At 41.8% G+C, this 26,430-nt stretch overlaps 4 protein-coding genes across 4 annotated transcripts in view; 1 reads left to right on the top strand and 3 right to left on the bottom strand.

Moving 5' to 3' along the window:
* The window catches only part of LOC134285824 (uncharacterized), a 392,906-nt gene that overhangs the window by 261,751 nt on the left and 104,725 nt on the right, over positions 1-26,430 (top strand). The gene's annotated exons all lie outside the window — the stretch shown is intronic.
* Positions 160-26,046, bottom strand: LOC109412784 (DNA-binding protein RFX2). Its single transcript, XM_062847425.1, has 7 exons — positions 25,834-26,046; positions 12,974-13,331; positions 12,042-12,161; positions 2,750-3,187; positions 2,383-2,688; positions 1,643-2,320; positions 160-1,506 (listed from the first exon to the last, which is right to left on the bottom strand). Exons 1-7 carry the CDS (start codon positions 26,007-26,009, stop codon positions 1,318-1,320), a joined length of 2,265 nt encoding a protein of 754 aa, XP_062703409.1. The 5' UTR covers positions 26,010-26,046; the 3' UTR covers positions 160-1,317.
* LOC134284141 (transcription factor RFX3-like) lies at positions 1,054-3,603 on the bottom strand. Its single transcript, XM_062842477.1, has 6 exons — positions 3,589-3,603; positions 2,750-3,187; positions 2,383-2,688; positions 1,643-2,320; positions 1,366-1,506; positions 1,054-1,266 (listed from the first exon to the last, which is right to left on the bottom strand). Exons 1-6 carry the CDS (start codon positions 3,601-3,603, stop codon positions 1,054-1,056), a joined length of 1,791 nt encoding a protein of 596 aa, XP_062698461.1.
* Positions 11,778-26,430, bottom strand: part of LOC134284140 (loricrin-like) — a 35,463-nt gene continuing 20,810 nt past the window's right edge. Inside the window, exons 2-5 of the mRNA XM_062842468.1 lie at positions 25,834-25,924; positions 12,974-13,331; positions 12,042-12,161; positions 11,778-11,792 (exon numbers count right to left, since the gene is read on the bottom strand). Coding sequence (XP_062698452.1) covers positions 11,778-11,792; positions 12,042-12,161; positions 12,974-13,331; positions 25,834-25,924 — 584 coding nt within the window. The remainder of the gene's footprint in view (positions 11,793-12,041; positions 12,162-12,973; positions 13,332-25,833; positions 25,925-26,430) is intronic.

Here is a 26,430-nt window from a genome sequence, read left to right as displayed (position 1 = left end):
TTTCATACTGGTAAACTTTCCTCTAATTTGTGTATCAAGAAAATATGTTCATCTAGTTAGTAATCTGCTCTTATTGGTTTCTTGTTTTCTGTTTCACATTAACCAATATCAGACATTGTGCATTAAAAACGAAAAAAAAAAAACCTTTGAGCTCCGCGGTAGCAAAAAATCAGCCTTCCCCTATCACTACGCTACCTTATACACCCTTTTCTGCTTTCGTCGCATTCCTTCTCCAACTATCATGTGTTGCGTACTAGTAAAACAGCACACGGTCGAAAATTGCACATTTGAATGTGATCAGTCCTCCTTCTCCCTACTAAAAACTATAGGCTACCAAGCGGGTTTTTGTGGTAAATTTCGTGTCGTCCTGTTTCTTAATACCTAACAGCTACTATAAATACTACGGTGAATGTGTTTGTGTGTTTTTTTGTATGTGTCTGCATGTATTTGAGTGCTCCTTACATATCTCAAAACTCAGATGGTTGTTGTTGTTGTAAAGAGAATGGCCTTGTTTTCTTGTTTTGATTATTCTCGATTCCTTAAGTATAGTTTTGTGTTTTTGAAAACGTTACACGAAATAGTTACGAGTTAGAGATGTAAAATGGAAAATGCAAGTTCGTTTTTTTCGATTTTTTTCCAGCACAGAAAACACAGAAACGACAGTTTTTCTTTTAATGTTGCAACAATCTGAGCTTAGTTGTTACAATGACTATGCAGTAGACGTTGGTTTAAATAGGAGTTGCCTTAAAATACTTTGTTGAGCTCGTGCAGATAGCCTAGTCTAACTATAATAAATAAATAAATTGAAACGAAAAAATCTTTGACTAATAGTACGAAATTGTTTGGAAAATTTTGAAATCCGCTTCAGAAACTATTTACAATTGAGGAATTACCCACGTTAACATACCAATTCAAAACGAAACGAAAACACTAAACCAAAACGACATGTAAAAACTAGGAATGAACGTGAATAAATAAAAAATCTCTTTAGCTCTCGCACACTCAGGTGGCTAAAATGTTACTTAGAATCTATACAATTCGATGATGCTGCTGTTAATGGCCACAGTAGAAGGAGGCAAACGGAGACGCCGGCGATTCCGGTCCTCCGCTGGCCGCTCCCGTACTACTGTTATTGGATGGCGACGAAGATGACGACGGCGCGAGGTACCAGGTGGCCCCCGACGCCGTCGAAGTCGTTGTTGTCGTACAGGAGGATAAATGGCTAAACTCGTCAGGCTGCTGACAGTGGGCCAGCAGATGCTGCCGCTGAAGATGATGGAAACCAACAGCAGCAGCACCCGTTGAGGAAAAAATTGACTAACTGCGCATGCGCTTCGCACTAGGTTCCATTTTGACGTTGACCACCTCGAAGTCGGACGTGTACAACATGCTGCTCATATCGTCCGGTTGCGTTTGCTGCTGGGAATGATGTTGCTGTTGTTGCGGTTGTTGTAGGTGCTGGGAATGCAACAACTGACGACTGCTGGCGGAGCTGGTAGCATCTTTCTAAAATGAAACAAGTTACCGTATAGGCTCAAATGTCTACAGAGAAGATATTCACGGCTGGAAAAGCACACAAAATAATAAACGTAAAATAAAACCGATCACTTCCCAAACCAAACGGGTCAAATATCCAACTTACCTCGCCCATGACGGCAATTGGCGTAGTTTGCGTAGCTTCGGCCACCTTGTGCTCGATGATGAAGAACATGTACTCATCGTAGAGTAGCCGTATCAGGTGGAAGCTCCCGAAGCTTCCCGCCGACCGAAGCGTCAAATCCCGAATCACCATCGAGCTGTAGAAGCTCCACTTGAGCAAAAACTGTCTGGCTGCGTTCACAAACGACGGTTTACCACGGTACTCTTCCAGCGCATCGTCCACCACTCCTTGCAACCAGCTGGCCCACTGCTCCAGAGTATTCTGCTGTTGAAGAGCTGCCTTGAAGTCGTTTTCCAGCCGCTGCACGGTCGCCGTGTCACACTGGCAAATCCAGGAAGCCTGCTCCTGTACGTTCCGGAAGTCTACCCGGTTGAGATCATTGAGCATTTGAGCGATTTGGGTGCTGTTCTGAAGGACAGCTCTGGCCGCCTGAGCCAGATGGTTCAGGGAAGTGTACCGCCGAAGGGTTTGTCCAAAGGCGGCCACCGCCGCCAATTTGATGGTCACAATCGACTCCGGACAGCCACTCATCGCGGACGAGAGCCAACTTTCGAGGTTTTTGGCGAAGTTACGGATGGCCTGGGTCAACCCGGTCGGAATCGGACGCAACACGTCCGGAATCAGAACGTCCACCATGTTTTGGTAGAACATGAAATCCACCTGCGAAACGAGGGGAATTATCAGTAATGGTACGCCACCCCACAGCACCGATTGTCCCTTACCTGTTTGATAAACTCCTGGATCGGTTCACACTGCGTCAACACGTACAGCTTCGTTTTGCTGAGATACTTTTCCTCCTCGCACTCGTCCGCATTGTTGTTATTGTTCTCCGCCCGCCAAAACTCGCGCCACAGCGACTCGATCATGTTGAAGTCCAGGTTCAATATGGCATCCAGGAAGGCTTCGCAATGTTCGCGGTAGATCGACCGTAGCGTGTCGACGTCCTCTAAGCTGATGTCCTCCGGCAACGGGTGATTCAGGCTTATCAGCGGAAACTGCGGAATGGCATGCGATGGATCTCCCAGGTACTGTAAATGAAAAGTTCGAATTAGCTATTAAGAGTCAGTCTCAATTCAAAATCCCTAATACCTGTGAGCACGATTCGGGAATTTCGTTCTTCATCGACCCTTTCTTCGATCCACGGTGATTTATCGAGCCTCCGTGGCCCATCCCTCCCGGTCCGACGCCGTGTCCTCCAGCGCCGCCCATGGTATTGTGATTATGACTATGACTATTGTTGTTATTCATATGACTAGCATTGATTGGCTTTTGGTCATCCATGGCGTTGTTCAGCGACGATCCCGGCTTGATCCGTATCCCGTAGTAGTGGTACTTACTGTTACCTCGCGTTCCCAACCGGCGCGTCCGTAATCCAGTGAAAACCGAACGGATCAGTTTTCCAAAACTCGCCGCATTGACGGCGTCCAGCTTGTGCTCGTTGCAGTGGCGCATATAGTGGTTGTACAACGTGGACCGTGGCAAGCTAACTCCCTCGGCGTTTTCGTAGTTGTCCACCAACCAAGCGACCTGTTGAATCGACGGAAGGAAAGTGGAACGCGATTTAGAGAAAATCAACAGGTTTGTCTATTGCTCTGGGTTACAGACAGACACGCGTGTGGGCACCGGTTCCGCGAAATACAACGCAAACATTCAATATCGTGCGCCAGGGCAACCACGCGGCAAGTAACTGAATATAACCAAGGTTACCACCTTCCAGCACGTTCAAGTCTAGTTCGTGAGGTTTTGTGGGGTGTTACCATAGTGATCGAAGAGTGGTGGGATTTCCGGTGTGTAGATGGACGGAGTTTGAGTATGAAACGATTGAACTGTCTATGATTATACATTCACCGGGATATTATTTGGGATATTATTTAAACTGTTCAACAGAGCTAGTTTATTGAAAACTCAAGTTTTTGGTTTAGCTGTACTGCCGTTATACGCATAATTGTCCCATGATATAAGGGATTCCCATATAACATGGGACAGTTGGCCGTAGAACGGCAGTGTATTGCGTGTGTCTGTTCTCAATCAATCATTTTTTGTCTCATTTCAGAACGACTGGGCGAAACATGCCTTTACAGAAGTCACTTAAACTTACAATTATCTCCACAGTTCACGATATGTGGCACTTTTTCACGAACGTTACCTAATAATTTTTTTTTTGTGTCTCGTATTACTCATTCGTGCACCCTATGCTGCCCTGAGTGTTCATAGAGTCAACTTAAATGATCTGCATCCAAGACGTCGGTTTCGCGTACAACAACATAGATTTCAATTGTAATCTCCTATTCTGGTGCATTGACTAATCTGATTTGAAAAAAACATGGCTGTACGGACAATGTTTTGCTTCAATGTACATCCTTGCCTCACACTAGCGACTACCCGGATGGAATCGGAAGAAGCTCCGTTATCTGCTCCGGACTCTGCTTGTGAAAACCTCGTAGTGCCAGAGCTCCATTACGTCTCAGGGCGCCCCACAGACTTTGGCAGTTCAGAGTCGTGTCTATCTTTTCCGGCATTTGAATTATGAGGCTACGCCAGTTGTCCCACACAATCTTCCTTCTTGTTCCTTCACAAAGACGCTGAAGGTGAACCGGCGGTAAGCGATGAAATCTCCGTACAAGGGTAGGCGACCATATGTCTCAACATCGATTCGAGCATATACGGATTGGTGCAGGATGCCAAGAATGCGAAAGAGGCGTGGGATAACCTTCGAAACACGTACGAGCATAGCGGATCCACCCGGAAAATCGGTCTACCGAGGAGACTCACCGGTCTCCGGAGGCTGGTTGAAGCTGAACGCGATGAGGACATCATCTGCCAGACGACTCAGCAGTATGTGAACGACCTGTTCACGACTAGTCATCAGTTGGCGGAAGTCGGATTGAAGGTCTATAACGCTTGGCTAGCCAATATGCTCATGAAAGGCCTGTCGAAACAATATCATCCGATGATCCTCGACCTGGAGTCATCCGGCATCAAGCTAACCGCGAACATCGTCGAGGCTAAGATCGTACAAGACGTAAAAGTTTCAAGTGATACGAAACAAGGCGGAGAAGCGTTCCTGAGCAAGCCCAAGCAAGGACCAAAGACCGGCAGCGACTAAGCCAACGTGAAGTGCTACCGGTGCAAGAAAATGGGTCACTTTGCATCCCAGTGTTCCAGTCAAGCTGTCGAAAAGAAGAAAGAGAAGTACAGTGGGCATGTTGCATTTTTCGCGGCGCTCAATGCAAGTGAGGCGTCCACTATGGCTGCGGCGGCAGCAGAGGAACATTGGATCTTTGACTCCGGAGCAACCGCTCATTTGTGCCGGAATCGAAGTCTTCTGAAGGATGCGGAGAACGTAGCGTCGAGTAACGTGGCCAACAATGCGGTGATGCCGGTGATTTCCAAAGGATCGGTAAACATGTCGGCGGACGTTGGTGCCACTACCTGCGAAATATCCATGCACGGCCGAGGTCTTGTGCGTCCTGGATCTGGCAGTAAATTTGTAGGATGTGCCGAAACGGATACAGCGTTACATTCACAAGGAAAGAGTGCAAGGAATGAATTTGTTACGGGTGGACACCAATCTGATGGTTTGTACAAGTTGATGAAGGCCAACAGTCTGTCGGCGAACATGACTTGCAAGGCGGAGAACGACTTTCAGCTGTGGCACCTGAGGTTGTGCCACATGTCCGTTAGCTTGTGTGAAGAGGCTTAGCGGTATCGCGAGTGGGTTCGATTACAGCGCAGCTGATTCTGTGACGTGTGCACCCTGCATACAAGGCAAGCATCAACGACAACGGTTTCGATCCATGGGATGACGTGAAGACCGTGTGTTGGAGCTAGTGCACTCCGATCTCTGTGGACCCATGGATAATGCATCCGTTGGAGGAAATCACTGTTTTCTAACGTTTATTGATGACGCAAGCAGGAAGGCGTTTGTATATTTCCTTGAATAAAAAACTGAAGCATTAAAAGCGTTTCAAGACTTCAAGAGCTTTGCGGAAAACCAGACAGGCGGGAAAATCAAGCGGTTCAGGACAATGGGAAAGAACATGTGAATCGTCAAATGAAGCAGTTTCTTCGTCGGTCCGGTATTCACCATGAGATGCGCGTTCTATACAACACGGAACAGAATGGACTAGCTGAGCGGATGAACCGGACGATTGTTGAAAAGGTGACAAGTATCCTGTGTGATGTGAATCTGGAGATGCGTCATTGGGCCGAAGCAGTTGCAACGACATCGTATGTGATCAACCGATCGCCAACTAAGGGATTGTCGGTGACACTCGAGGAAACGTTTACCGGACGAAGACCAGATCTGGCTCATCCACGCGTGTTTGAATCCAAGGTAATGTTTCACGTGCCGAAGGAGAGAAGGAAGAAGTGGGATCCAAAGTCTGAGTCTAGCATCTTCATGGGCTATAGCAGCAGTTCGAAAGCATATCGAGTGTACAGCCTAAAAGAGAGGAATGTTATCGTTAGCCGAGATGTCATATTCCTGGACGAAAATGCGATCAACCGGAATCCTGAGCTAGACGAGGCGACTACAGAAGATAACCCGTATCAGCTGGCCGTGCAGCCAATCGAGCGAAATCAGAAGGACGTGATTACATCGAAGGTGCAGGACGACGATGGTGACAGCGGTGAGTCCGATAACGATGACCCGGAGGGAGAAGTTGAAATTGTTGAAGAGAGGCAGGCCCGCATCAGTTGCAGCCTGCTGCGCTTCCTTCACAAAAAGAGAACCAACGCAAGTTGGTAAGGCGCAGTGAGAGAGCAGAGAGCGTAGCTTCAGGCATATATCAAAACTTTATGGGTTGCAGTGCCGCACCTACAAATGCTCCACAGTTTTCAGAAACGAACCCATACCCATAGGAAACGAACCCATAGGAAATCTCCATACTGCCATGCCGGCGGTGATCGATGAGCCGAGTACGTTTCAAGAGGCGATTTCCAGTGACGAAAGCGACCGATGGAAGGAGGCAATGCAATCGGAGTACGACGCTCTGCAGAAGAATTACACGTGGGAGCTGACCAAGTTACCTGCCGGACGAAACGCTTTGCGATCGAAGTGGGTGTATAAGGTGAAAACCAATTCCGATGGCTCAGTGGAGCGATTAAAAGCCCGATTGGTGATAAAAGGCTTTTCTCAAGTCAAAGGGGTAGATTACAACGAGACCTGCGCACCAGTAATCCGCCACCGTTCCTTGCCTCATTCTTTGGCGGCCAGCATGAATTTGAAGTAGATTGTACAGTAGATTGAGTTGAAGCAGTCCAAGTACGTAGGGTCTTGTACCATTTGGGCAGGTGTACCTATTTTGGGCACTTGCCGCTATAACTAAGTCAATTTCCAACCGATTGATTTGAATGTTTGTACAAAGTTAGATACTGTACGTGCCTAACTCTATACAAAATTTCAAATCAATCGGTTTGAAGTTGACTTAGTTATAGAGGCAGATGCCCAAAATAGGTACACCTGCCCAAATGGAACAAGACCCTACGACTGCAGAACTGCAGATCTCTCAACTTCATTGGGAGCACCCGCATACTCGCCGATCTACTGAAGGACCGCGGGTTCGGCATCGTAGCGCTGCAGGAGGTGTGTTGGACAGGATCCATGGTGGCGAACGTTTAGAGGTAATCATGCCATCTACCAGAGCTGCGGCAACACACGCGAGCTGGGAACAGCTTTCATCGTGATGGGTGATATGCAGAGGCGCGTGATCGGTTGGTGGCTGATCGACGAAAGAATGTGCAGGTTGAGGATCAAGGGCCGATTCTTCAACTTCAGCATAATAAACGTACACAGCCCACACTCCGGAAGTACTGATGATGACAAGGACGCATTTTACGCGCAGCTCGAACGCGAGTACGATCGCTGCCCAAGCCACGACGTCAAGATCATCATAGGTGATTTGAACGCTCAGGTAGGCCAGGAGGAGGAATTCAGACCGACGATTGGTAAGTTCAGCGCCCACCAGCAGACGAACGAAAACGGCCTACGACTCATTGATTTCGCCGCCTCCAAAAATATGGCCATACGTAGCACCTTTTTCCAACACAGCCTCCCTTATCGTTACACCTGGAGATCACCACAGCAGACGGAATCTCAAATCGACCACGTTCTGATTGACGGACGGCACTTCTCCGACATTATCGACGTCAGGACCTATCGTGGCGCCAACATCGACTCCGACCACTATCTGGTGATGGTCAAACTGCGCCCAAAACTCTCCGTCATCAACAATGTACGGTACCGGCGACAGCCCCGGTACAACCTAGAGCGACTGAAGCAACCGGATGTCGCCTCAGCATACGCGATGTCGCCTCGAAGCCGCGTTGCCAGACGAGGGCGAGCTCGATGAGGCCCCTCTAGAGGACTGCTGGAGTACAGTGAAAGCAGCCATCAACGACGCAGCCGAGAGCACCATCGGGTACGTGGAACGGAATCGACGGAACGAATGGTTCGACGAAGAGTGCAGAACGGTTTTGGAGGAGAAGAACGCAGCGAGGGCGGTAATGCTGCAGCAAGGGACTCGACAGAACGTGGAACGTTACAAACAGAAGCGGAAACAGCAGACCCGCCTCTTTCGGGAGAAAAAGCGCCGCCTGGAAGAAGCGGAGTGTGAAGAAATGGAACTGCTGTGCCGTTCCCAAGAAACACGGAAGTTCTATCAGAAGCTCAACGCATCCCGCAACGGCTTCGTGCCGCGAGCCGAAATATGCAGGGATAAAGACGGAGGCCTCTTGACGGACGGACGTGAGGTGATCGAAAGGTGAAAGCAGCACTTCGATCAGCACCTGAACGGCGAGGAGAACGTAGGCACGGGAGCCCACGGCAACGGAGGAAACGACGACGCCAGTGCAGCGGAGGACGGAAATGAACCAACTCCCACGCTGAGGGAAGTTAAGGATGCCATTCACCAGCTCAAAACCAACAAAGCAGCTGGTAAGGATGGTATCGCAGCTGAACTCATCAAGATGGGCCCGGAAAAGTTGGCCACCTGTCTGGATCGGCTGATAGTCAGGATCTGGGAAACCGAACAGCTACCGGAGGAGTGGAAGGAAGGGGTAATCTGCCCCATTCACAAGAAAGGCGACCATTTGGAATGTGAGAACTTCAGGGCGATCACTATTTTGAATGCTGCCTACAAAGTGCTATCCCAGATCATCTTCCGTCGTCTGTCATTTGAAACAAATGAGTTCGTGGGAAGTTATCAAGCCGGCTTCATCGACGGCCGGTCGACAACGGACCAGATCTTTACCGTGCGGCAAATCCTCCAGCAATGCCGTGAATACCAAGTCCCAACGCACCACCTGTTCATCGACTTCAAAGCGGCATACGATAGTATCGACCGCGCAGAGCTATCAAGAATCATGGACGAAAACGGCTTTCCTGGGAAGCTTACCAGACTGATAAGAAAAACGATGGACGGTGTGCACACAGCGTAAGGATTTCGGGTGAACTATCCAGTTGATTCGAATCTCGCCGGGGATTACGACAAGGTGATGAACTTTCCTGCCTACTATTCTACATTGCCCTGGAAGGTTTTATGCTACGAGCCGGGCTCAACATCCGGGGTACGACCTCCACGAAATCCGGTCAATTTGTCTGTTTTGCGGATTTTTTTTTGTTTTGAGAGACTTTACCCATTTTGCGGATGATATGGATATTATATTATCTCTAGAACATTTGGAACGGTGGCAGTACTATACACCCGTTTGAAACGCGAAGTAGCAAAGGTCGGATTGGTAGTGAATGCGGCAAGTACATGCTGGTAGGTGGGACTGAGCGAGACAGGATAAGCCTTCGCAGCGATATTACGATAGACGGGGATATTTTCGAGGTGGTAGGTAGAAGATTTGGTCCACCTAGGTACCTTGCTAAAGGCTGACAATAACGTGAGCCATGAAATACGAAGGCACATCATTAGTGGAAGTCGTGCCTACTACGGACTCCAGAAAAAAACTGCGGTCGAAAAAGATTCACCCCCGCACCAAATGTACGCTAATACCAAGCTCGAGAAGGACCTGCAAGCACTCGGAGTTTTCAAGCGATGCGTGCTAGGGACGATCTTCGGCGGTGTGCAGGAGAATGGCGGAGAAGGATGAACCACGAGCTGGCTGCACTTTACGGCGAACCCAGCATCCAGAAGAGCAGGGCATGTTGCAAGAATGCCGGACAACAACCCTACAAAGCTGGTGTTTGCAACTGATCCGGTAGGAACAAGAAGGCGCGGAGCGCAGAGAGCACGATGGGCGGATCAGGTGGAGCGTGACCTGGCGAGCATTGGGCGCGACCGAGGATGGAGAGCGGCAGCCACAAACCGAGTATTGTGGCGTACTACTGTTCATTATATCTTGTCTTAAATGGGATTTTGAACAAATGAATGTATGTATGCAGCAGGATGAAAGAGGGAACAAGTGACTCGGTCTGTTTCCTTTTTCTTCCCAACTAAGTGTAAGGACTTGGCCGGCGCCGTTATTGATAAAAAAAATATTAGCTGCTTAAATTGCACTTTGAGAATAAGTCCTTTTCATTTGGAAATTCAGTGTAACTGATACCAGTTCAGAACAACTACGGAGGAGCAACAATTCCCAAGTAACAATCAGCATGCCTTGACTATTTATTCATGTTTTATTCTGGTTTTATACGGGCATATGAAAAAGCTAGTGGTTTTAGATTAGTTTCATTTGGTAGTTTTGTATTTGGCTCCTCAGACATTTTAAAAAACACGGAAACGTTCAAAGCTTCCAGTGAGCTTTTTCGCTCTTTGAAGGAAACACTAGACAACGGACACAACGTGCAGTGGCACAGCTGAAAACATTTCCTGACAGCAGCGGCGGGAATCGTACACGCGCTCCTCAGCACAATGCGACTAAGAGCTTGGTGACACTAGCCGCACAACCACGGAGCCGCACTAAATATTTTATAAAACTATTATATAACTTCTACTATAAGCAGAATCAGCTGAAAGCTTGCAAGTAGTCATGAGTTGATTTTATCATTTGTTATATTTATTAACTAAAATAAAAAAAATCAAGTTTTATGAGGGTTTATAGCTGCTTTTAGTCTTAAAGCTTGACAGAAGCTTTCTCAAAACCTACATAAAACTAATAATTATTTTATTATTTTCAAATGAAAATGGATACAGCTTGTCTCATTGCAAATTCTCTTCTATCAACTAGCTGACAATTGGGTTTTTAAATTTAAAAAAAATCATTGATTTTATATTTTTAAACGAAAGAGCACCATTTTCTAAGCCTGGATGATTTTTTTCAGATTTTTAGAACTTTGTTTTGATACCTAAAATCAATTTCAAAAAGATTTATTCAAATCACCTTTTGACAGCTGGGCAACTGCTTGACAGCTCCGCCCAGTACAAAATCCGACGAGGGGTGATTCGACAAATCGCTCCCATACAAACTTCAAATTGATATTTAAATAAGTTCCTGGGCTCCAAAATTCATGAAAATTTGGATTTCGGCTAAGCTTGGCATGCAGATTCAGAATATGGAATTATCTCAACATCGCTTAAAAAGCCAATTTACGCTGTTCTAATCAAACAGCTGCATTAAAACTAATCTTGTTCTGAGTTCTAATCAAATCACTTGTATCAGCTTGTGCTGCAGTTTAGATGCATTTGGGGGTGCTGTTGGAGACGGTTTTTGTAAACAAATACATAAACTGTGTGCCAATGCTAAAAAAATGTTGCGGCCGCACTCAGGCTCGGAAATGCTCTGATAAAACCGTTAGTTCTAGCATGAGCTTTTTTCATATGACCACCTCAGGAGGCTTCGCCCACTCATCACGAACGCACGAAAATGTGTCGCCAAATCGGAATAACTTATGAAAATACCGAGAAAAAACATGACAATTTTATAATTCCACGTACAGCTTTAGATCAAATTTGACGATTGAACACGTCAGAAAAATTACATAATGTCTTTGAAACTCCGCTATGTTGAAAAACTTTTCTGCACCCAACTCCCAAGATATGTTTGCATAAAAACATATTTCTGAAAGTCAGGAAGGAAAACCCACGGACATTCTTTTTGATTTTCTAATGGAAGTTGACAACTTCCGGTTTTTCGTGCTTGTAATTAAGGTTTTCTGGTGATTTTGTTATCAGCCATGTGTTTCCTAGAAGTTTGAGAACCACATGGAGACGCATGGTTGATATTGCCTATGTTGCCCAAGTTAAATGGTATCTTACCACATCTGCTATGCCTTTTTGTACCACTTCCCTTTTACGATTTTTTTTTAAACTGAATGAAAATGCATTAGAATCGCGAAGAAGATGTTAGATGTTAGAACAACCACCATATTTTACACTAACTCTACTTATTCATATTACAAATCGACTAGCTAAAAGCAAGAAACAACACTTACCGTCGCTGGTGAAACTCGCGTCGCATGGCTCAGGCTCGGTGTCGGATCCACATCCGGCGTAGGCGTCGTCGAGTTGGAATGGTGCGACACCTGGTGCGACTGTATGTACGAAGCAACATCCTTTATGTTGACCCCAAGATTAAGGTGTGCAATGGGTTTGTTTGTTTGTTAGTCGGTGCAGTTCGCAGAGAATGACGAGAAATGGAAATCGTGTTAGTTGATTGGAAAAGCATTAGTTAGAGTGAAAGTTGTAGCTCTATCCCCTTTAACACCCTGTTTAAGCAAACGTTAAAGCGCTTTCATCCTGGTTATTGTTAAATCGAATGGGAAATGTAAACCGAACTGGAATCAATCGAGGAAAAAAATGTCATTTCAAACGATGGACTATACAGAACAGAATGTGATTGAAGCAGAAAAGATAAAAAAAAAACGAGATGAAATAAAGAGGATTCTCGGTTTTGGAAACCAATAATGAACTGAACTGAATATGAGTTAATTAAATGCAGGCGTTCGTGTGGGATTCATTTTTTATCGGAACTCCATTCGAATGGGAAGAGAAGGGGATGAGAGTCCGGGAGGAGAGACACATTCGAAAACGAATCCGCATTTCATGGCGGCGTAAAATTAATTGATACATACAATGAAAAATTCAAGAGGAAAAAGAAAACTGGAAACCAACCACGGCCCAAAAGCCCATCACCACCAATCATCATCGGCTCGACGGAAACCGAGAGGAGAGAGATCGATGGCTTTCATCCGCCTGGATGAGCACAATAATTTGCGCACTTGGTGGCCAACCGACACGACCGACGGACGGATGGTTGGTTGGCTTTTTCGGTGCGGTCCGGAAGCCCTAGGAGTGGCTTTTGTGGCCAACCGCAAAATAAACCTCCATCCCCGCCCGCCCGACCACCGATCGTCATTTCACTTACCGTCATGGCTTGCGGTGAATCGCGCTGGTGGGCTCCGTTTGTGGCCGCAGTCCCGAGCAGTGTGGCTTCATCCACCGGTACAATGTACTGTTGATTGGCGCTGCCGTTTCCTCCCCCGCTGTTACCGCTGCCTCCGCCTCCGGAAGAACCGTTTGATCCAGCACCACCACCGCCACCGCCGCCACCGCCGCCGCCGCCAGTTCCGCTCGATGAATGTGAACTGCCCGATGAGGCACTGTAATTGCCACTTCCGGTGTTTGCGCTTCCACTGCCGGTATTGCCACCACTGCCGCCGGCACCGTAATACTGCTGTCCACCGGAGGAACTGTAATCACCGACCGCGTACAGGGGGTAGCTCCTGCGGAAGAGAGTTTCAGACATTTTAAGGATGAGAACTCGTGGTAGAGGTTGAAACAGGCTTTATACAACACATTAGAATTAGAGTTCCTATGAACTCCATCAGGAATTTGCTCAGAGTTTTCACCATAAAATTTACAACAGTTCTATCTTAACCCTTTGGAGCCGGATTGTTTCGCCTCTGCTGCCGCAACCTCGCTGGTCTGGAATACGTTTCTTATGCTCGGTTTCATAGCCGGGGTCATATTGACCCCACCGGCTCCAAAGGGTTAAATTCTTTCAGAAAGAAAACCCCTGACCAAAATCACAACGTTTAAAGTTATTTAAGTGGCAGTTTTGTATTTTTTGTAAAGCCGTGTTCACGAAATCCAGTGCACGAACAAAATCTTAAGGTCCACCGAGGCAAGTTGAAACGCGAACTTTTGAAATAGATTTCTATACAATTTGGAAATTTATCCTTCGTTAAAAGATTTTTTTTTATCTGTATTAACGAGATTTTTAGCCCTAGGCTAGTTCATCTCGGGACCCACGCTTTACTTCCCTTCCGAAAGAAGAACTCACATTTGTGAGTTTGTTGGGAGTGGGATTCGATCCCAGGTCCTCGGCGTGGTAGTCAAGTGTTCTAACCATCACACTAGATCCGCTCCTGTTAAAAGATTGTTTGAATCAAAAACTATGTGTTATATGGCAATTAAATTGTTAATCATCATTTGAAATCATCATGTTAACACGCAGTTTCATCTCACCCCACCCGTTAAACTTGCCCCGATGTACCTTATTCAAATTCGAGTCAAAAAGAGTACATTTTTTCCTGTTTAGGACTGGAAATGCTCTATAGTAAGATTAGAATAATCAGCCACAGAAATCCAATGTCGCGACAGTTCGTGTGACTAACATCTAGTTTGCCTCGCCCTTACAGCGTCAGTAGCGGTACTATAAGTGCCAAGGGCACTTAAACATAATCAATTATTACAACTAAAGTTATTAAAACTGAGTACAGCGCCATTGGCGTTCTAGTGTATTTCTATTATAGTAAGCTATACTGTAAGGACTTGATTTGATATTGAACTCGTCGAACATAATTGCAGCGCTCCCCTAGTTATCTTAAAAATGAAACCGATGTAGATTCATATAGCTGATATTGTTATCTTTGAAGTTGCCGAAGACACCTAACACGTGAAATCTACAGAAAAATTGTTATTCATAAAAATATGAATTTAAATCTTTTGTGAAATGATATTTCGCTTTGCTTTATGGGAACACTGCGCGCGGAAATTTTTGCCTAGCAGGCCGAGGAAAAATTTTGTAATGCAGATGTCAAAACGGAATTGTGATGGCATGCAACATCAGCAAGGACAGGCATGGCTCTAATTGTTGACTGGGCAGTAAATTAGGCAAACTATCTAAAGGGACACTTTCTTTGCAATATCCTTTGAATATGATATGCCCACATATGATAGGGCCAAAACGGAAAACTTTAACCATCTCCCTTACCTACTGCTAACGCTCAACAACCCGAAATATTTTAATACTTCAGGGTCTGTCCATATATTAGAGCTGTTGTCTGGCCAAATCCTACGGTCTATACAAATTTTTAAATGTTGGTACGGGCAAAAGTCTACAAAGGGAGGGGTTTGCAATGATTAAACATAAGTCTAGGTAGTTTATTGATATCGTCTTATCAATAATTGTACATATTAGTCAGTTATTATGTCATGAAGTACAGCCCTCTGCCTTTTACCGAAATTCGGAAAAACCTCTCCATTGCAGCCTATTTTGATTGAATCCATTGAAGACATTTTCACAACAGATAGACTATCCGAAGTTCACGTTGCATGCAAAATATAAAAAAATAAAACCTAAAGTCTGTGATAGTGAGCAATTTTGGTCTATGATTTATCTTGAGCAATAACAGTATAAAAGATGTTCGTTAGTAAGACCAAATTGACAAAACACTTTCATCATTCGTTGATTTCGCAGCTGCTGCAGATTGTAGTATTCTTGTTCTGACACTTTGTGTTGCAAAATTTTGCCTTGGCCTAGGGTAATTTTCCAATTGTTGCACGGTTAAAAATTCGCCAATTGTTGCACACATCATAAGAATAACAGTGTGCAACAATAGGCGAGTTTTATGCCGTGCAATAATTGGAAAATTACCCTACTAAGAAGAATTTTCCTCACGCAGTGTTCCCATAAAGTAAAAAGAAACATCATTTCAAAAGATATAAAGTTATATTTTATTGAATAACAATTTTTATGTAGGTTTTACGTGTTTGGTGTTTATGGCAATTTGAAAGATCACAATGTAAGCTATATTAATTCACATCGGTTTCATCTTTAAGGCAACATGGGCAAAAGTTTCAACTTGTGCAAATGAAAGTTCAACTTTTCCATAGTAATTCCCATACAAATTTTAAATGGCGTGTGCTCAGTCAAATTTGATCCAAATGAGCTCAAATTTGGGCAGGATAATCAAAACCCAATTTGGCATCGATTAAGCACAGGGGAGCGAAAACTTCAAAATTTGCATCGGTCTAGTGGAGGGGGTTTATTTCCTTTGTGTTCAAAAATTGAAGAGGGGGTTGAATGCAAAAAATGTATTTTTATGTGAATTTTCAGTGCTTTGAGAAATCATTTTTTAAACATTTTACAACACAACTGAAAAACCTTTTAATTCTACTTCTTGTCATGACATCCCCTACTAGAACACAGCCTGCTCACAGTTTGTAGTAATTGCGGTCTACAGAAGACAGTACACGGCAGCGGAAGCAGAACCGTTTAGTGGCTCTGTTTCTGCTGCTCCTCCTCCTCTTCTTGGCGTAACGTCCTCACTGGGACAAAGCCTGCTTCTCAGCTTAGTGTTCTATGAGCACTTCCACAGTTATTAACTGAGAGCTTCCTCTGCCAATGACCATTTCGCATGTGTATATCGTGTGGCAGGCACGAAGATACTCTATGCCCAAGGAAGTCAAGGAAATTTCCTTTACGAAAAGATCCTGGACCGACCGGGAATCGAACCCGTCACCCTCAGCATGGTCATGCTGAATACCCGTGCGTTTACCGCCTCGGCTATATGGGCCCTTGTTTCTGCTGCCTTTCTGCTTTAATTGCCAAAGTGTCCTGAACCGAAAACATCCCCTGCCGTGTGTCCATGACATATTTTTTTTATACTGGGAGCGGTTATGCTAGTAACGGGAAAGCACGCCACTCACAACAGTGAGCACAATTCCAGAAGGAATCCCTGAAAAAAAAAACTTGAAGGTATTCATGTGGAAGAACCCCTCGAGAAACCTAAAAAAATCCCTATTTGATTCATTGGAGAAATTCTTTATGAAATTTGTGGAGAAATCAGCCGAAGAATTGCAGGACCATACTTTACAAGGACTCCTGAAGGAGTCCCGTTAGTAATTTCTGTAGAAACCTCTAGAGGAGTTCCTGGATAAATTGCTCAAGTAATTTCTGAAGGAATCCCTATGGCAATCTTCAAATAAATCCCTAAAGGCATTCTTAAAACATTCCATGGAAAAATTTCTGGAGTAATTCTTTGAAAAATCATTCTAGGAATTCATATTGAAATCTTTGAAAATATCCCTGTAAGGACCCCAGGTGTTATTTCTGGAGAAATGTACGTAAGAATTTCTGCAAAAAGTCCTGGGGGAATATTCGGAGCAATTCCTGAAGGAATCCCAGCAGCAGAGTTTGTTTTTTTTCTCACACTTCGACTAGAAAAGTGCAGATTTTGATGAAGTCTAGAGAAGTGTGCCTTGACGGTCTTTGGTGCGAAGAGAGAAAACCACATGTACCGCAAAAAGGAACATTGAGACGCTACATAGTGCACCATATTTAGCGTGTGATAGTGCCTTTCGCATTTTTTCCTGTCGCACCCTGTAGATGTTAGTCACCCGAACAGCCGCGACATTAACATTCTGTGGTTGAATTTTCAATGCTACAACGAAGGCCGCTTCGTTCAAAGTTTGATCTAGAATCCACTTCACCGCCATGGCTAAAGAAAAGAGTATCCTTACTGATGAGAGGCAACTATCTGTGCAAAATAGCCACCCCGAAACCTCACCAGAACAGAACGGACTTTCTACTAAAAGAACGTGCGTACAAATCTCCGCAATGATTTACAAGCTCTAGAAGGCCTTGTCCATTTCATTCCCAGTTGGACCGTGATGACTTAAGTTGAAGTTCAGGAGAAACAGAGTAGGCAAAATTTGCCAAGCTGCACAAAGTCTACGAAACCAGCAGTTTTAATCAGCCATGACGCCGCGCTCATGGATATACTTCTACGGCTTTTAAAAGTTGGAAAGTAGAATAAAATGTTTGATAAACAATCTGATGCAAGAATAAAATGATGTGTGACAAATTCTAGTGGGTTTTTGGCTTGGAGCTATTTCTGCGATTCTTCCAGGAGTTGCTTCTGAGATTCCTTAGGAGGTACCATACGGAATTCCTCCAAGCACTCCTTCAGGGATTTCTTCCAAGATTGCTTCCCAAATTTCTCCAAGAATTCCTTTTAAGATTCTTCCGGAAGTTCCAGGATTTTTCAAGGAATTCGCTCCGGGATTTCTACAACATTCAGAGATTCTTCCAGAAAAAAAATCATTCCCAAATTCACACAGGAGTTCCTTCTGATATTCCCCCAAAGATTCTTGATTCTTTCTGGGAATTCTCCCGGAGTTTCGGGATTCATCCACAAGTACCGGGAGTTCCTAAAGAAATCTCAGAAGAAGAAAGAAGAACTCATTGAGGAGTCCCAGAAGGAACTTCTAGATAAATGTGAGAAGGAACTCATTTAGCACTCCTAGATGGAACTCCTGGTCTATCTCAGAAAACAATCCTGCAGGAATCCCAGAAGGAACTCTGGGAGGAATCCCAAAAGAAATCTTTGGAGGAATCCCAGAAAGAGCTCCTGCGGAAATCTCAAAAAACAAGAAATCCAACAAGAGGAATCTCCGAATAAGCACCTTGAGAAATCTTCAAAGGAACTGCTAGAAGATTTCAAGACGGAATTCCAAGAGGAATCATAGAAGGAACTGCTGAAGGAATCTCAGAAAGAACTCTGGGAGTAATCGTATACCTGGAAAAATTCTCAAATTAGAGAAAGATGCTTCAGAGATTATTTTAGGGGTCCCTGCTGGGATCCCCCATGGAGTTCCTTCCAGAATTCTTCGTTTTGAGATACCGTAAAACGGGATATCTTTGATAATGCGGGTAACTTTGGTAGTGCGGCAGGCATTGTGTAATTTATCTTATAACTATGATTCCTTCAACCAGTTAAGAAAAAGGTAAACGTAAATCAATTCTATACATATGAAAGTTCATCTTAGACGTATTTTCATTAAAATCTAGTTTATATGGGTCATTCCACGCCAAGTGACCGACCGCTTGCAATCGACCATCACGGATTTGAACCAAATTTGGCTGAAACATTTGTTTAGATGGAAAAAGAAAAAATCCAAATTTTGGTGCCGATCGGATCACCCCTCGGCCCGTGGCAGCACCCCTCGTTTTGGCCGATATGAAAATTATCCTCTCTTTCTTTTATTTTTATCATTGATACGATTGCACCTACACATTTTCAACCTTCGGCTTTTTTAAAGGAAATCGTTCAGGGAATCCAGAAAAAATATTTTTTTTTTTGATACAGTGTTGCCAGATATCATATTTTTCAATTTTAAAACTAAAAATCGATTTTTCTCAAAATACGTATATTTTGATTTTAAAAATTTTGATTCCATCGTGTTTATCAGACGTTTTTCTATCGAAAAAGCTTAACTCCCCAAAGTAATTTGCGTCGTTCCTGAGATATAGCGTTTTTAAGAAAAAATATTCATTTTTTCATATAAAGTATCATATAAAATCAGGTGCAGTTTATAATCACGTTTTGTGCTGATTTGAACAATATTGAGTATAAATAGGATTAAAAAAAATGTGACAGTGTTGCCAGTTTACCTTTTTTACTATACCATGAAACCTAACCTTCAAGTGTTTGACAATGTACAGGTTATTCTGAAAATGCGCACCATGTGTGTTGCAAGATGTGTGAACAGGATAAAAACAATACACATCTTCTCTAACGACCCTGCTGTTGACCTTTTCTTCACAGACAAACAGACGTAACACCTAGAAAAATTTTCGCGAAAATCCATCGCCTAGTTCACACTAGGTGAAACGTCTAACGCTTAGAAAAATGATGTGCGCACCTCTGGTTGTGAAAGCTACAACTATAAAGGTTTAAAAAGATCGTTAAAACCGTGGTCATTGGATTTTTTCCAATGTTACGTCTGTTTGTCTGTGTTTTCTTGTTTATGGTCCTATCTGAAAAAATGACCCGATAATTGACAGTTATTGTTAGTTTGATAGTTAGCAATAAAAAAATTGGTTTATTGGAAAAGATGAGGATAAATTGTTATAATTATAATATAAAATGTATCTATTGTAAAATGCATTTCAATTGTCATTTTATTCATTTCAACGATGTTGTAGATGGAAGTGTTGCCACACATGTCATTTTTATTGTAAACATCTAATTTACACAAAAGCTTTCGTAAATAGATAACATCAAATAAAAATAAATGATTTCTGTTTTTATACACAACGAGCACATTTGGCAACACTGCATGAGTATGAGCATAGATGGCAACACAATTCATAATTGCTACTCCATGGTTAATCGCAGCGAACGGTTGTCGCTTTAGTTTGTGTGTTTGCTTATCAGCGACGACAGCAGCCACTTCGATCACTCACCAGCATTCTTCACCATTCGCCATCCATTCATTCGCTTGCGATCGAACGGCAACGAATATCCATGTCAAGCAACTTGCGCATGGCTTTCCACTGGTGATGGGGTTACGTGCTTGATCACGACAATCCGTTTGCTGCATCTTTCTCGATTCGATGCAGCAAAAAGGAGTGAATATGAATGGAGTGAGGCGAATATACCGATCCTTAATATGATACTATACATTGTCGATCTGGGAGTCATCTATAATTGATCGAACAATCGATTTGATTTATCGGAATTAACATTCGCGTACAACCGATCCCTTTTCCATGCAAAAAAACCTAAGAAAAGTAGGCTCTAGGGAGCAAACGCCACTAATCCATTTCACTCAGAAATTTTTGTTCATTCTTCGCCACGAAGAACAAACAAAAACTCATACCATATGCAATCACATCAATAGACAACACAATACCCAACACTGTTCTTCACTTCTCTGCCTGGGTCAATAAAAGACAAGATCTATTATTCGGCAATCCAGTAAGAGTAAACGCAATACCCGCACCTATTGTTTGCGTTTCCGCTAAATACTAGCATACTTGGCAACACTGCCGTAAAAATCAATCAAAAGATATTTTTACAGGGATTTTTATAAGGAGTTGGACCTTCGAATATAAAATAAAAATACTGAAGTCTGAGCTACCAGTTGCGCGACGATGCGTAGTATCAAATATTATCTAATTCCAAAGGATATCATACTTTATATTTTATCATATTCCATATTATCAGGTTCAGCTTCTGAAATTAGCTGTGGGTCATTGAATGTAGTTATATCGAAATTACATTTTCAGCACTGTTGCTTATAAATACACTCATCAAATGTTTTCCTGAATATATTTTACGTCGATGTTGCCAAATGTACTAAACCTAAATAAAAAAAATACTTTTGGCTTGTTAATTAGATTTTATACTAATGTTCTAGTAAAATTAAGATTTCTACAATAAATATTACATATTTGGCAGCACTTCTGTTCAGATAATGTTAAAATATATGAAATTTGTTTAAAATTGATGATCTCAATCTCAGATACATTTTTTTAGTTCAACAGGTTATGCTAGTCCATTACGATAGACTCATAATTGATCAACTGGCAACACTGTAACATTTTTTTAATCCTTTTTATACTCGATATTGTTCAAATCAGCACAAAACGTGATTATATGGCATCGAACAATGTTTTTTTACGGAATTTATAAACTGCACCTGATTTTATATGATACTTTATATGAAAAAAATGAATATTTTTTCTTAAAAACGCTATATTTCAGGAACGACGCAAATTACTTTGGGGAGTTAAGCTTTTTCGATAGAAAAACGTCTGATAAACACGATGGAATCAAAATTTTTCAAATCAAAATATACGTATTTTGAGAAAAATCGATTTTTAGTTTTAAAATTGAAAAATATGATATCTGGCAACACTGTACCAAAAAAATAATATTTTTTCTGGATTCCCTGAACGATTTCCTTTAAAAAAGCCGAAGGTCGAAAATGTGTAGGTGCAATCGTTTCAATGATAAAAATACAAGAAAGAGAGGATAATTTTCATATCGGCCAAAACGAGGGGTGCTGCCACGGGCCGAGGGGTGATCCGATCGGCACCAAAATTTGGATTTTTTCTTTTTCCATCTAAACAAATGTTTCAACCAAATTTGGTTCAAATCCGTGATGGTCGGTTGCAAGTTTTCACATTTTCTCGGTCACTTCATATGGAATGACCCATATACAACTTTTTGGACAAAAAATAAAAATTGTTGATATTTTTGTCATTTATCAACCCCTTCAAACAATCTGCTGTACGACTTCGTTACAACTATTTTTTCAATGAATGGACGCTCATTCTCGATAGATTCATCATAGTAGATTCCAAATCTGGCCTCGAATCTCTTAACGAAGTGTGTTTTAACGAAATGGAAGCAATTTTGTAAATTGGGATATTAATCTCCATACATTGATAAACGCCTAAAAGTATGCAATGCCCTTGTAATTTCATGTAGATAAATATGTGTTGTTAAAAATTTGTTAATAAAACATTAAAAAACTACCCAAAAAAAGAAAACTAACCATGAATAACATGTAATCATATGTTGATGTACCGTTAAGGATTTATTATTACAAAGATAATGATGTTTGATAGCTAAATGCATTGTGTTTTGCACTCAATACTCCACAAACTCATTTTTATATGTAGATTTTAGTAAAAAATCAATGTTTTGATATAAAAATTCTATCTAATATATTCCACAAGCCTTCTCTCATCATGTTCATACTCCTAAGATTTCAATGTGTGATTATTTTTTTAGATTTGATGTGTTTTTAGGGAATTATCAAAGTTACCCCAAAATGAAAATCTGATTTTCGGTTATATGAAAAACTAAAAGTTATCCAAAATATTTCAGATTATCGAATCTTTTAATCGCAATTGATAACTGATACCCCAGTACTTGTTTTAAAAATATAAAACTTGGGGAAATACTATTACATGTAAAAATATTGAGAAAATTCGCTGAAAAACTATCAAAGTTACCCCATTTTACGGTACTGAGGATTCCAGCAGGAATTCCTTTACGGGTTATTTACGGAGTTCCTTTTGGGATTCTTCCAGGAGTTTCTTCTGGAATGCCTTAATTCCTTATTTTGAGGATTCCTTCTTCAGATATTCCTCCAGAAGCTGTTCCTAAGATTCCTCCACAAGTTTCTTCACCGATTGTTCCGATTCTCTTCTGGAATTCCTTTTCTTATTAGATTAACCAGGAGTTGCTTCTGAGATTTCTTTAGCAATTTTGTCTAAGATTTACCCAAAAGTACCTTCACTGATTCCTCAAGGAGTTCTTTCATGAGTTTCACCCATAGTTCCGTCTGGAAAATCTCAAGGATTTTCTCCTGAGATTACCCGAGATTTCTTCCACAGTTACTTTAAAATATTTATAATGGAAATCTTTTAGGATTTTTTTTAACTGAATACCTGTAGGAGTTTTTTTTATGGAATACTTTATGGAAATACTCTAAGAGTATGGAAGGAATCTCAGACGGAACCTTTTTATGAATCCCGAGAAAAAAAAAACTCCAGTACTTCTGAAGGAATCTTAATTTCAACTCCCGGAAGAATCTCATCAAGAACTCCCAGGGAACTCCAGAAGAAATTCCTGGAAAAATTCTGGAACAAATTTGTGGGAAATTCGTGAGGGATTTCTAGGAGGAATCCAGGATGGAATTCCTGTGAAACCCAAGAAGTGTGCTGTCATGAAGTCATAAATCAGCACACTGTCTCACGCACTCGAACCCCACATTTTGAATTGAATCAAACTATCCATGGAATGCCGGCAATTTTTTGTGCAAATCGTAAAAACAAGGCCACGAGGCGTCGAAGACTTAGAAAAATTTATCATGGCAACCACCGTGTGCAGTGTCCTGTTGCGATGGGTGTGAAGTGGGTGGAACCGTGTATAACGAATTGGGTTTTTAAATTTCCAAAAATGTGTTGATTATTTGTTTTTATATGAAAGAGCACCTTTTTCTGAGCCACTATGATTGTTTCAGATTTTTGGAACTTTGTTTTGATACCTAAAATCGATTTCAAAGAGATTTTTTAAAAATCACATTTTGACAGCAGTTGCCCGCTTGACAGCTCCGCCCAGTACAAAATCCGACGAGGGGTGATTCAACAAATCGCTCTCATACAAACTTCAAATTGATTGGATTCTAGCCCAGTTTGGCGTGCAGATTCAGAATATGGAATTATCTAAACACCGTTAAAGAAGTCAATTCCGACAAAAGGCTGTTTTTTTCATGTAATATTGAAATCCTAATAGAGGAACGGAATCCATCTTTAGCAAAGTGCTCCTATTTTCATCCTATTGAAAAAAAGTTAATAAGCGCAATTTGATTTGTTTTTTTTTTTGTATTTTGTATTTTTTGTTAGGAGTGAGCATGCATGATTACAAAAAGAATGGAAACACTCAATGCTTGGATCGTCTGTTTTTGAATGGGACTGAAGAAGGGTACTCAACTCATACCCTATTTTCTATTCGAATTATGAAAATGGTAATTTTTCATAGGAAAATTAAAAAAAAAATCACCTAATAAACAATAACAACAACAGAACATCACTTTGATAACCATCTTCTCTAGTCTAGTCTAGTCTAGTCTACACATACACAGCCATTCATTGAAAGAATCCTGGAAAATAATAGAATCGACTACTTCTATCATTTTTCTTGTCATTATTAATGTTTGCAGCACATCATAGATGTATTACAAACATTTAAGCGGCCAGGCCTACTGTGCAGCGTTATTTGGTATTGATTCCACAAAGATACAAAAGAACGGGGACATCTCGTACCAACCGCTCTGTATATTTGTAGTATTTGTAGGATGTGGTGTTCATTGGGAGTGACTAAACTAAGAAGGTTATTGTACACTCCATGCGTTCCTGATCTCCTGGGATGGGACACTGATATTTCCCCCATGTGCCCTGGCTTATAAAGCCTAGGTTCAAGCGCCATTACTCGCCCACATCACTTTGATAACCATCTTCTTGCCCTAAACTGCAGCAAAAAGGTAAACAAACTAATCAATTAGAAGAGTATTGTGGTCGATTAGAATGACTTTAAAATAATCTTCTCAAACGCGGAAACCACAAGAAAAATTTTGATTATTCTCAAAGCGCGATGATAACAATTGGCTTTTTAAACGATGTTGAGATAATTCCATATTCTGAATCTGCACGCCAAACTGAGCCGAAATCCAAATTTTCATGAATTTTGGAGCCCGGAAACCTATTTAAAAATCAATTTGAAGTTTGTATGGGAGCGATTTGTCGAATCACCCCTCGTCGGATTTTGTACTGGGCTGAGCTGTCAAGCAGTTGCCCAGCTGTCAAAAGGTGATTTGAATAAATCTTTTTGAAAATGATTTTAGGTATCAAAACAAAGTTCTAAAAATCTGAAAAAAATCATAGACGCTTAGAAAAAGGTGCTCTTTTGTTTAAAAATATAAAATCATTGAATTTTTCTAAATTTAAAAACCCAATTCTAATTTAGATGAATAGACCACAATTCTAAATATAGAGAAAATGTTGACAGTTTTAGGGAAGGGATTTCAAGTGTACACATATTACTAATTCATCTACTGTTGATTTATGGATGAACTGCACGTACACCATGAAACATATGGGGCGCTCAGCAAACCTTCACTTTAAAACTTCTTCAAAGATATAGAAGTGCTTTTGCAGAATTTTACTTGTTCTGCTTAACTTTACTTCTACTGTTCAAAAATTAACAAGCATTGTTCTCAATAAATTAAAAAAAGGAAGCTTGTACGGTTTTTATCAAGATTTTAAATATGATAGCTAGTTTATCTCGCAATAGGTTTTCATGAATTCTATTAGAAATATAAGAATTCCCAACAAACATTACTACCATACAACAGATGAATAAACCTCTCTTGAGCTTGATTTTGAACATTTTAGCTGAATAAGCTGTTATTCAGCTTTATTGTTAGTAAGGATGTCAAACAGTTTCAATCAATGACATAAAAAATATATAGATGCTCTGAGGTATTATCAATGACATCAGATTTTTGTTTGTAATAATATCAAACGGTAGTATTAATACCCTCTAGAACCCTTAGGGAAGATAATTTATATAGCTACACCAATATCAAAGTGTCTTAAAATTTTGAAGGGCTGGTAACTCCAAATATTTTTGTACTTACATTTGCGTTTGTCCTTGGCCCCCGGCGTACATATCGGAATCGACATACTGCACGTAGGTGTGATGGTTTTGACCATTTTCCGGTGAAGACACTGAAAGGAAAAAAGAAAAACAATACAGATGCTTTGTAATATCTCTTAGATGATACGGAATGGTAAATAGAATAATATATTTCATCAGAATATGAAACACAATATCGTCAATTGCTCGTACCCACCACAGTAAACATCATTCCCAAGACGATTCCTACGTAACATCTCAGCTGATAAAACTCAAACGTTTCCCCGAATCCATCGACCATCTTGTTGGAAGATTTTTACTCCCCTGTACTTGTGTCCTCATGAAAATCCCTCTCGCTTTGAGACGGTGATGCATTGTACCATACATACATTTGGTTTGATACTCCGACAATCGTTGTACCAATAAAAATCACCAGAATGGAGAAACGAAAGACGAGACAGTATAAGCTGTTTCCGAAATGAACATGCCCTTCCCGTCGTTTTGGTCGTCGTCGTATCCACTCACCAAATTTGCCATCTGTCATCGTCATATCCTTATTTTTCCAACGACCTCCTAAGCGTCCCAAGAGCACAAGAGC

This window comes from Aedes albopictus, chromosome 1 (assembly GCF_035046485.1).
Source record: "Aedes albopictus strain Foshan chromosome 1, AalbF5, whole genome shotgun sequence".
NCBI classification, from domain to species: Eukaryota; Metazoa; Arthropoda; class Insecta; order Diptera; family Culicidae; genus Aedes; species Aedes albopictus.
This window is presented reverse-complemented; position numbering and strand designations above follow the sequence as displayed.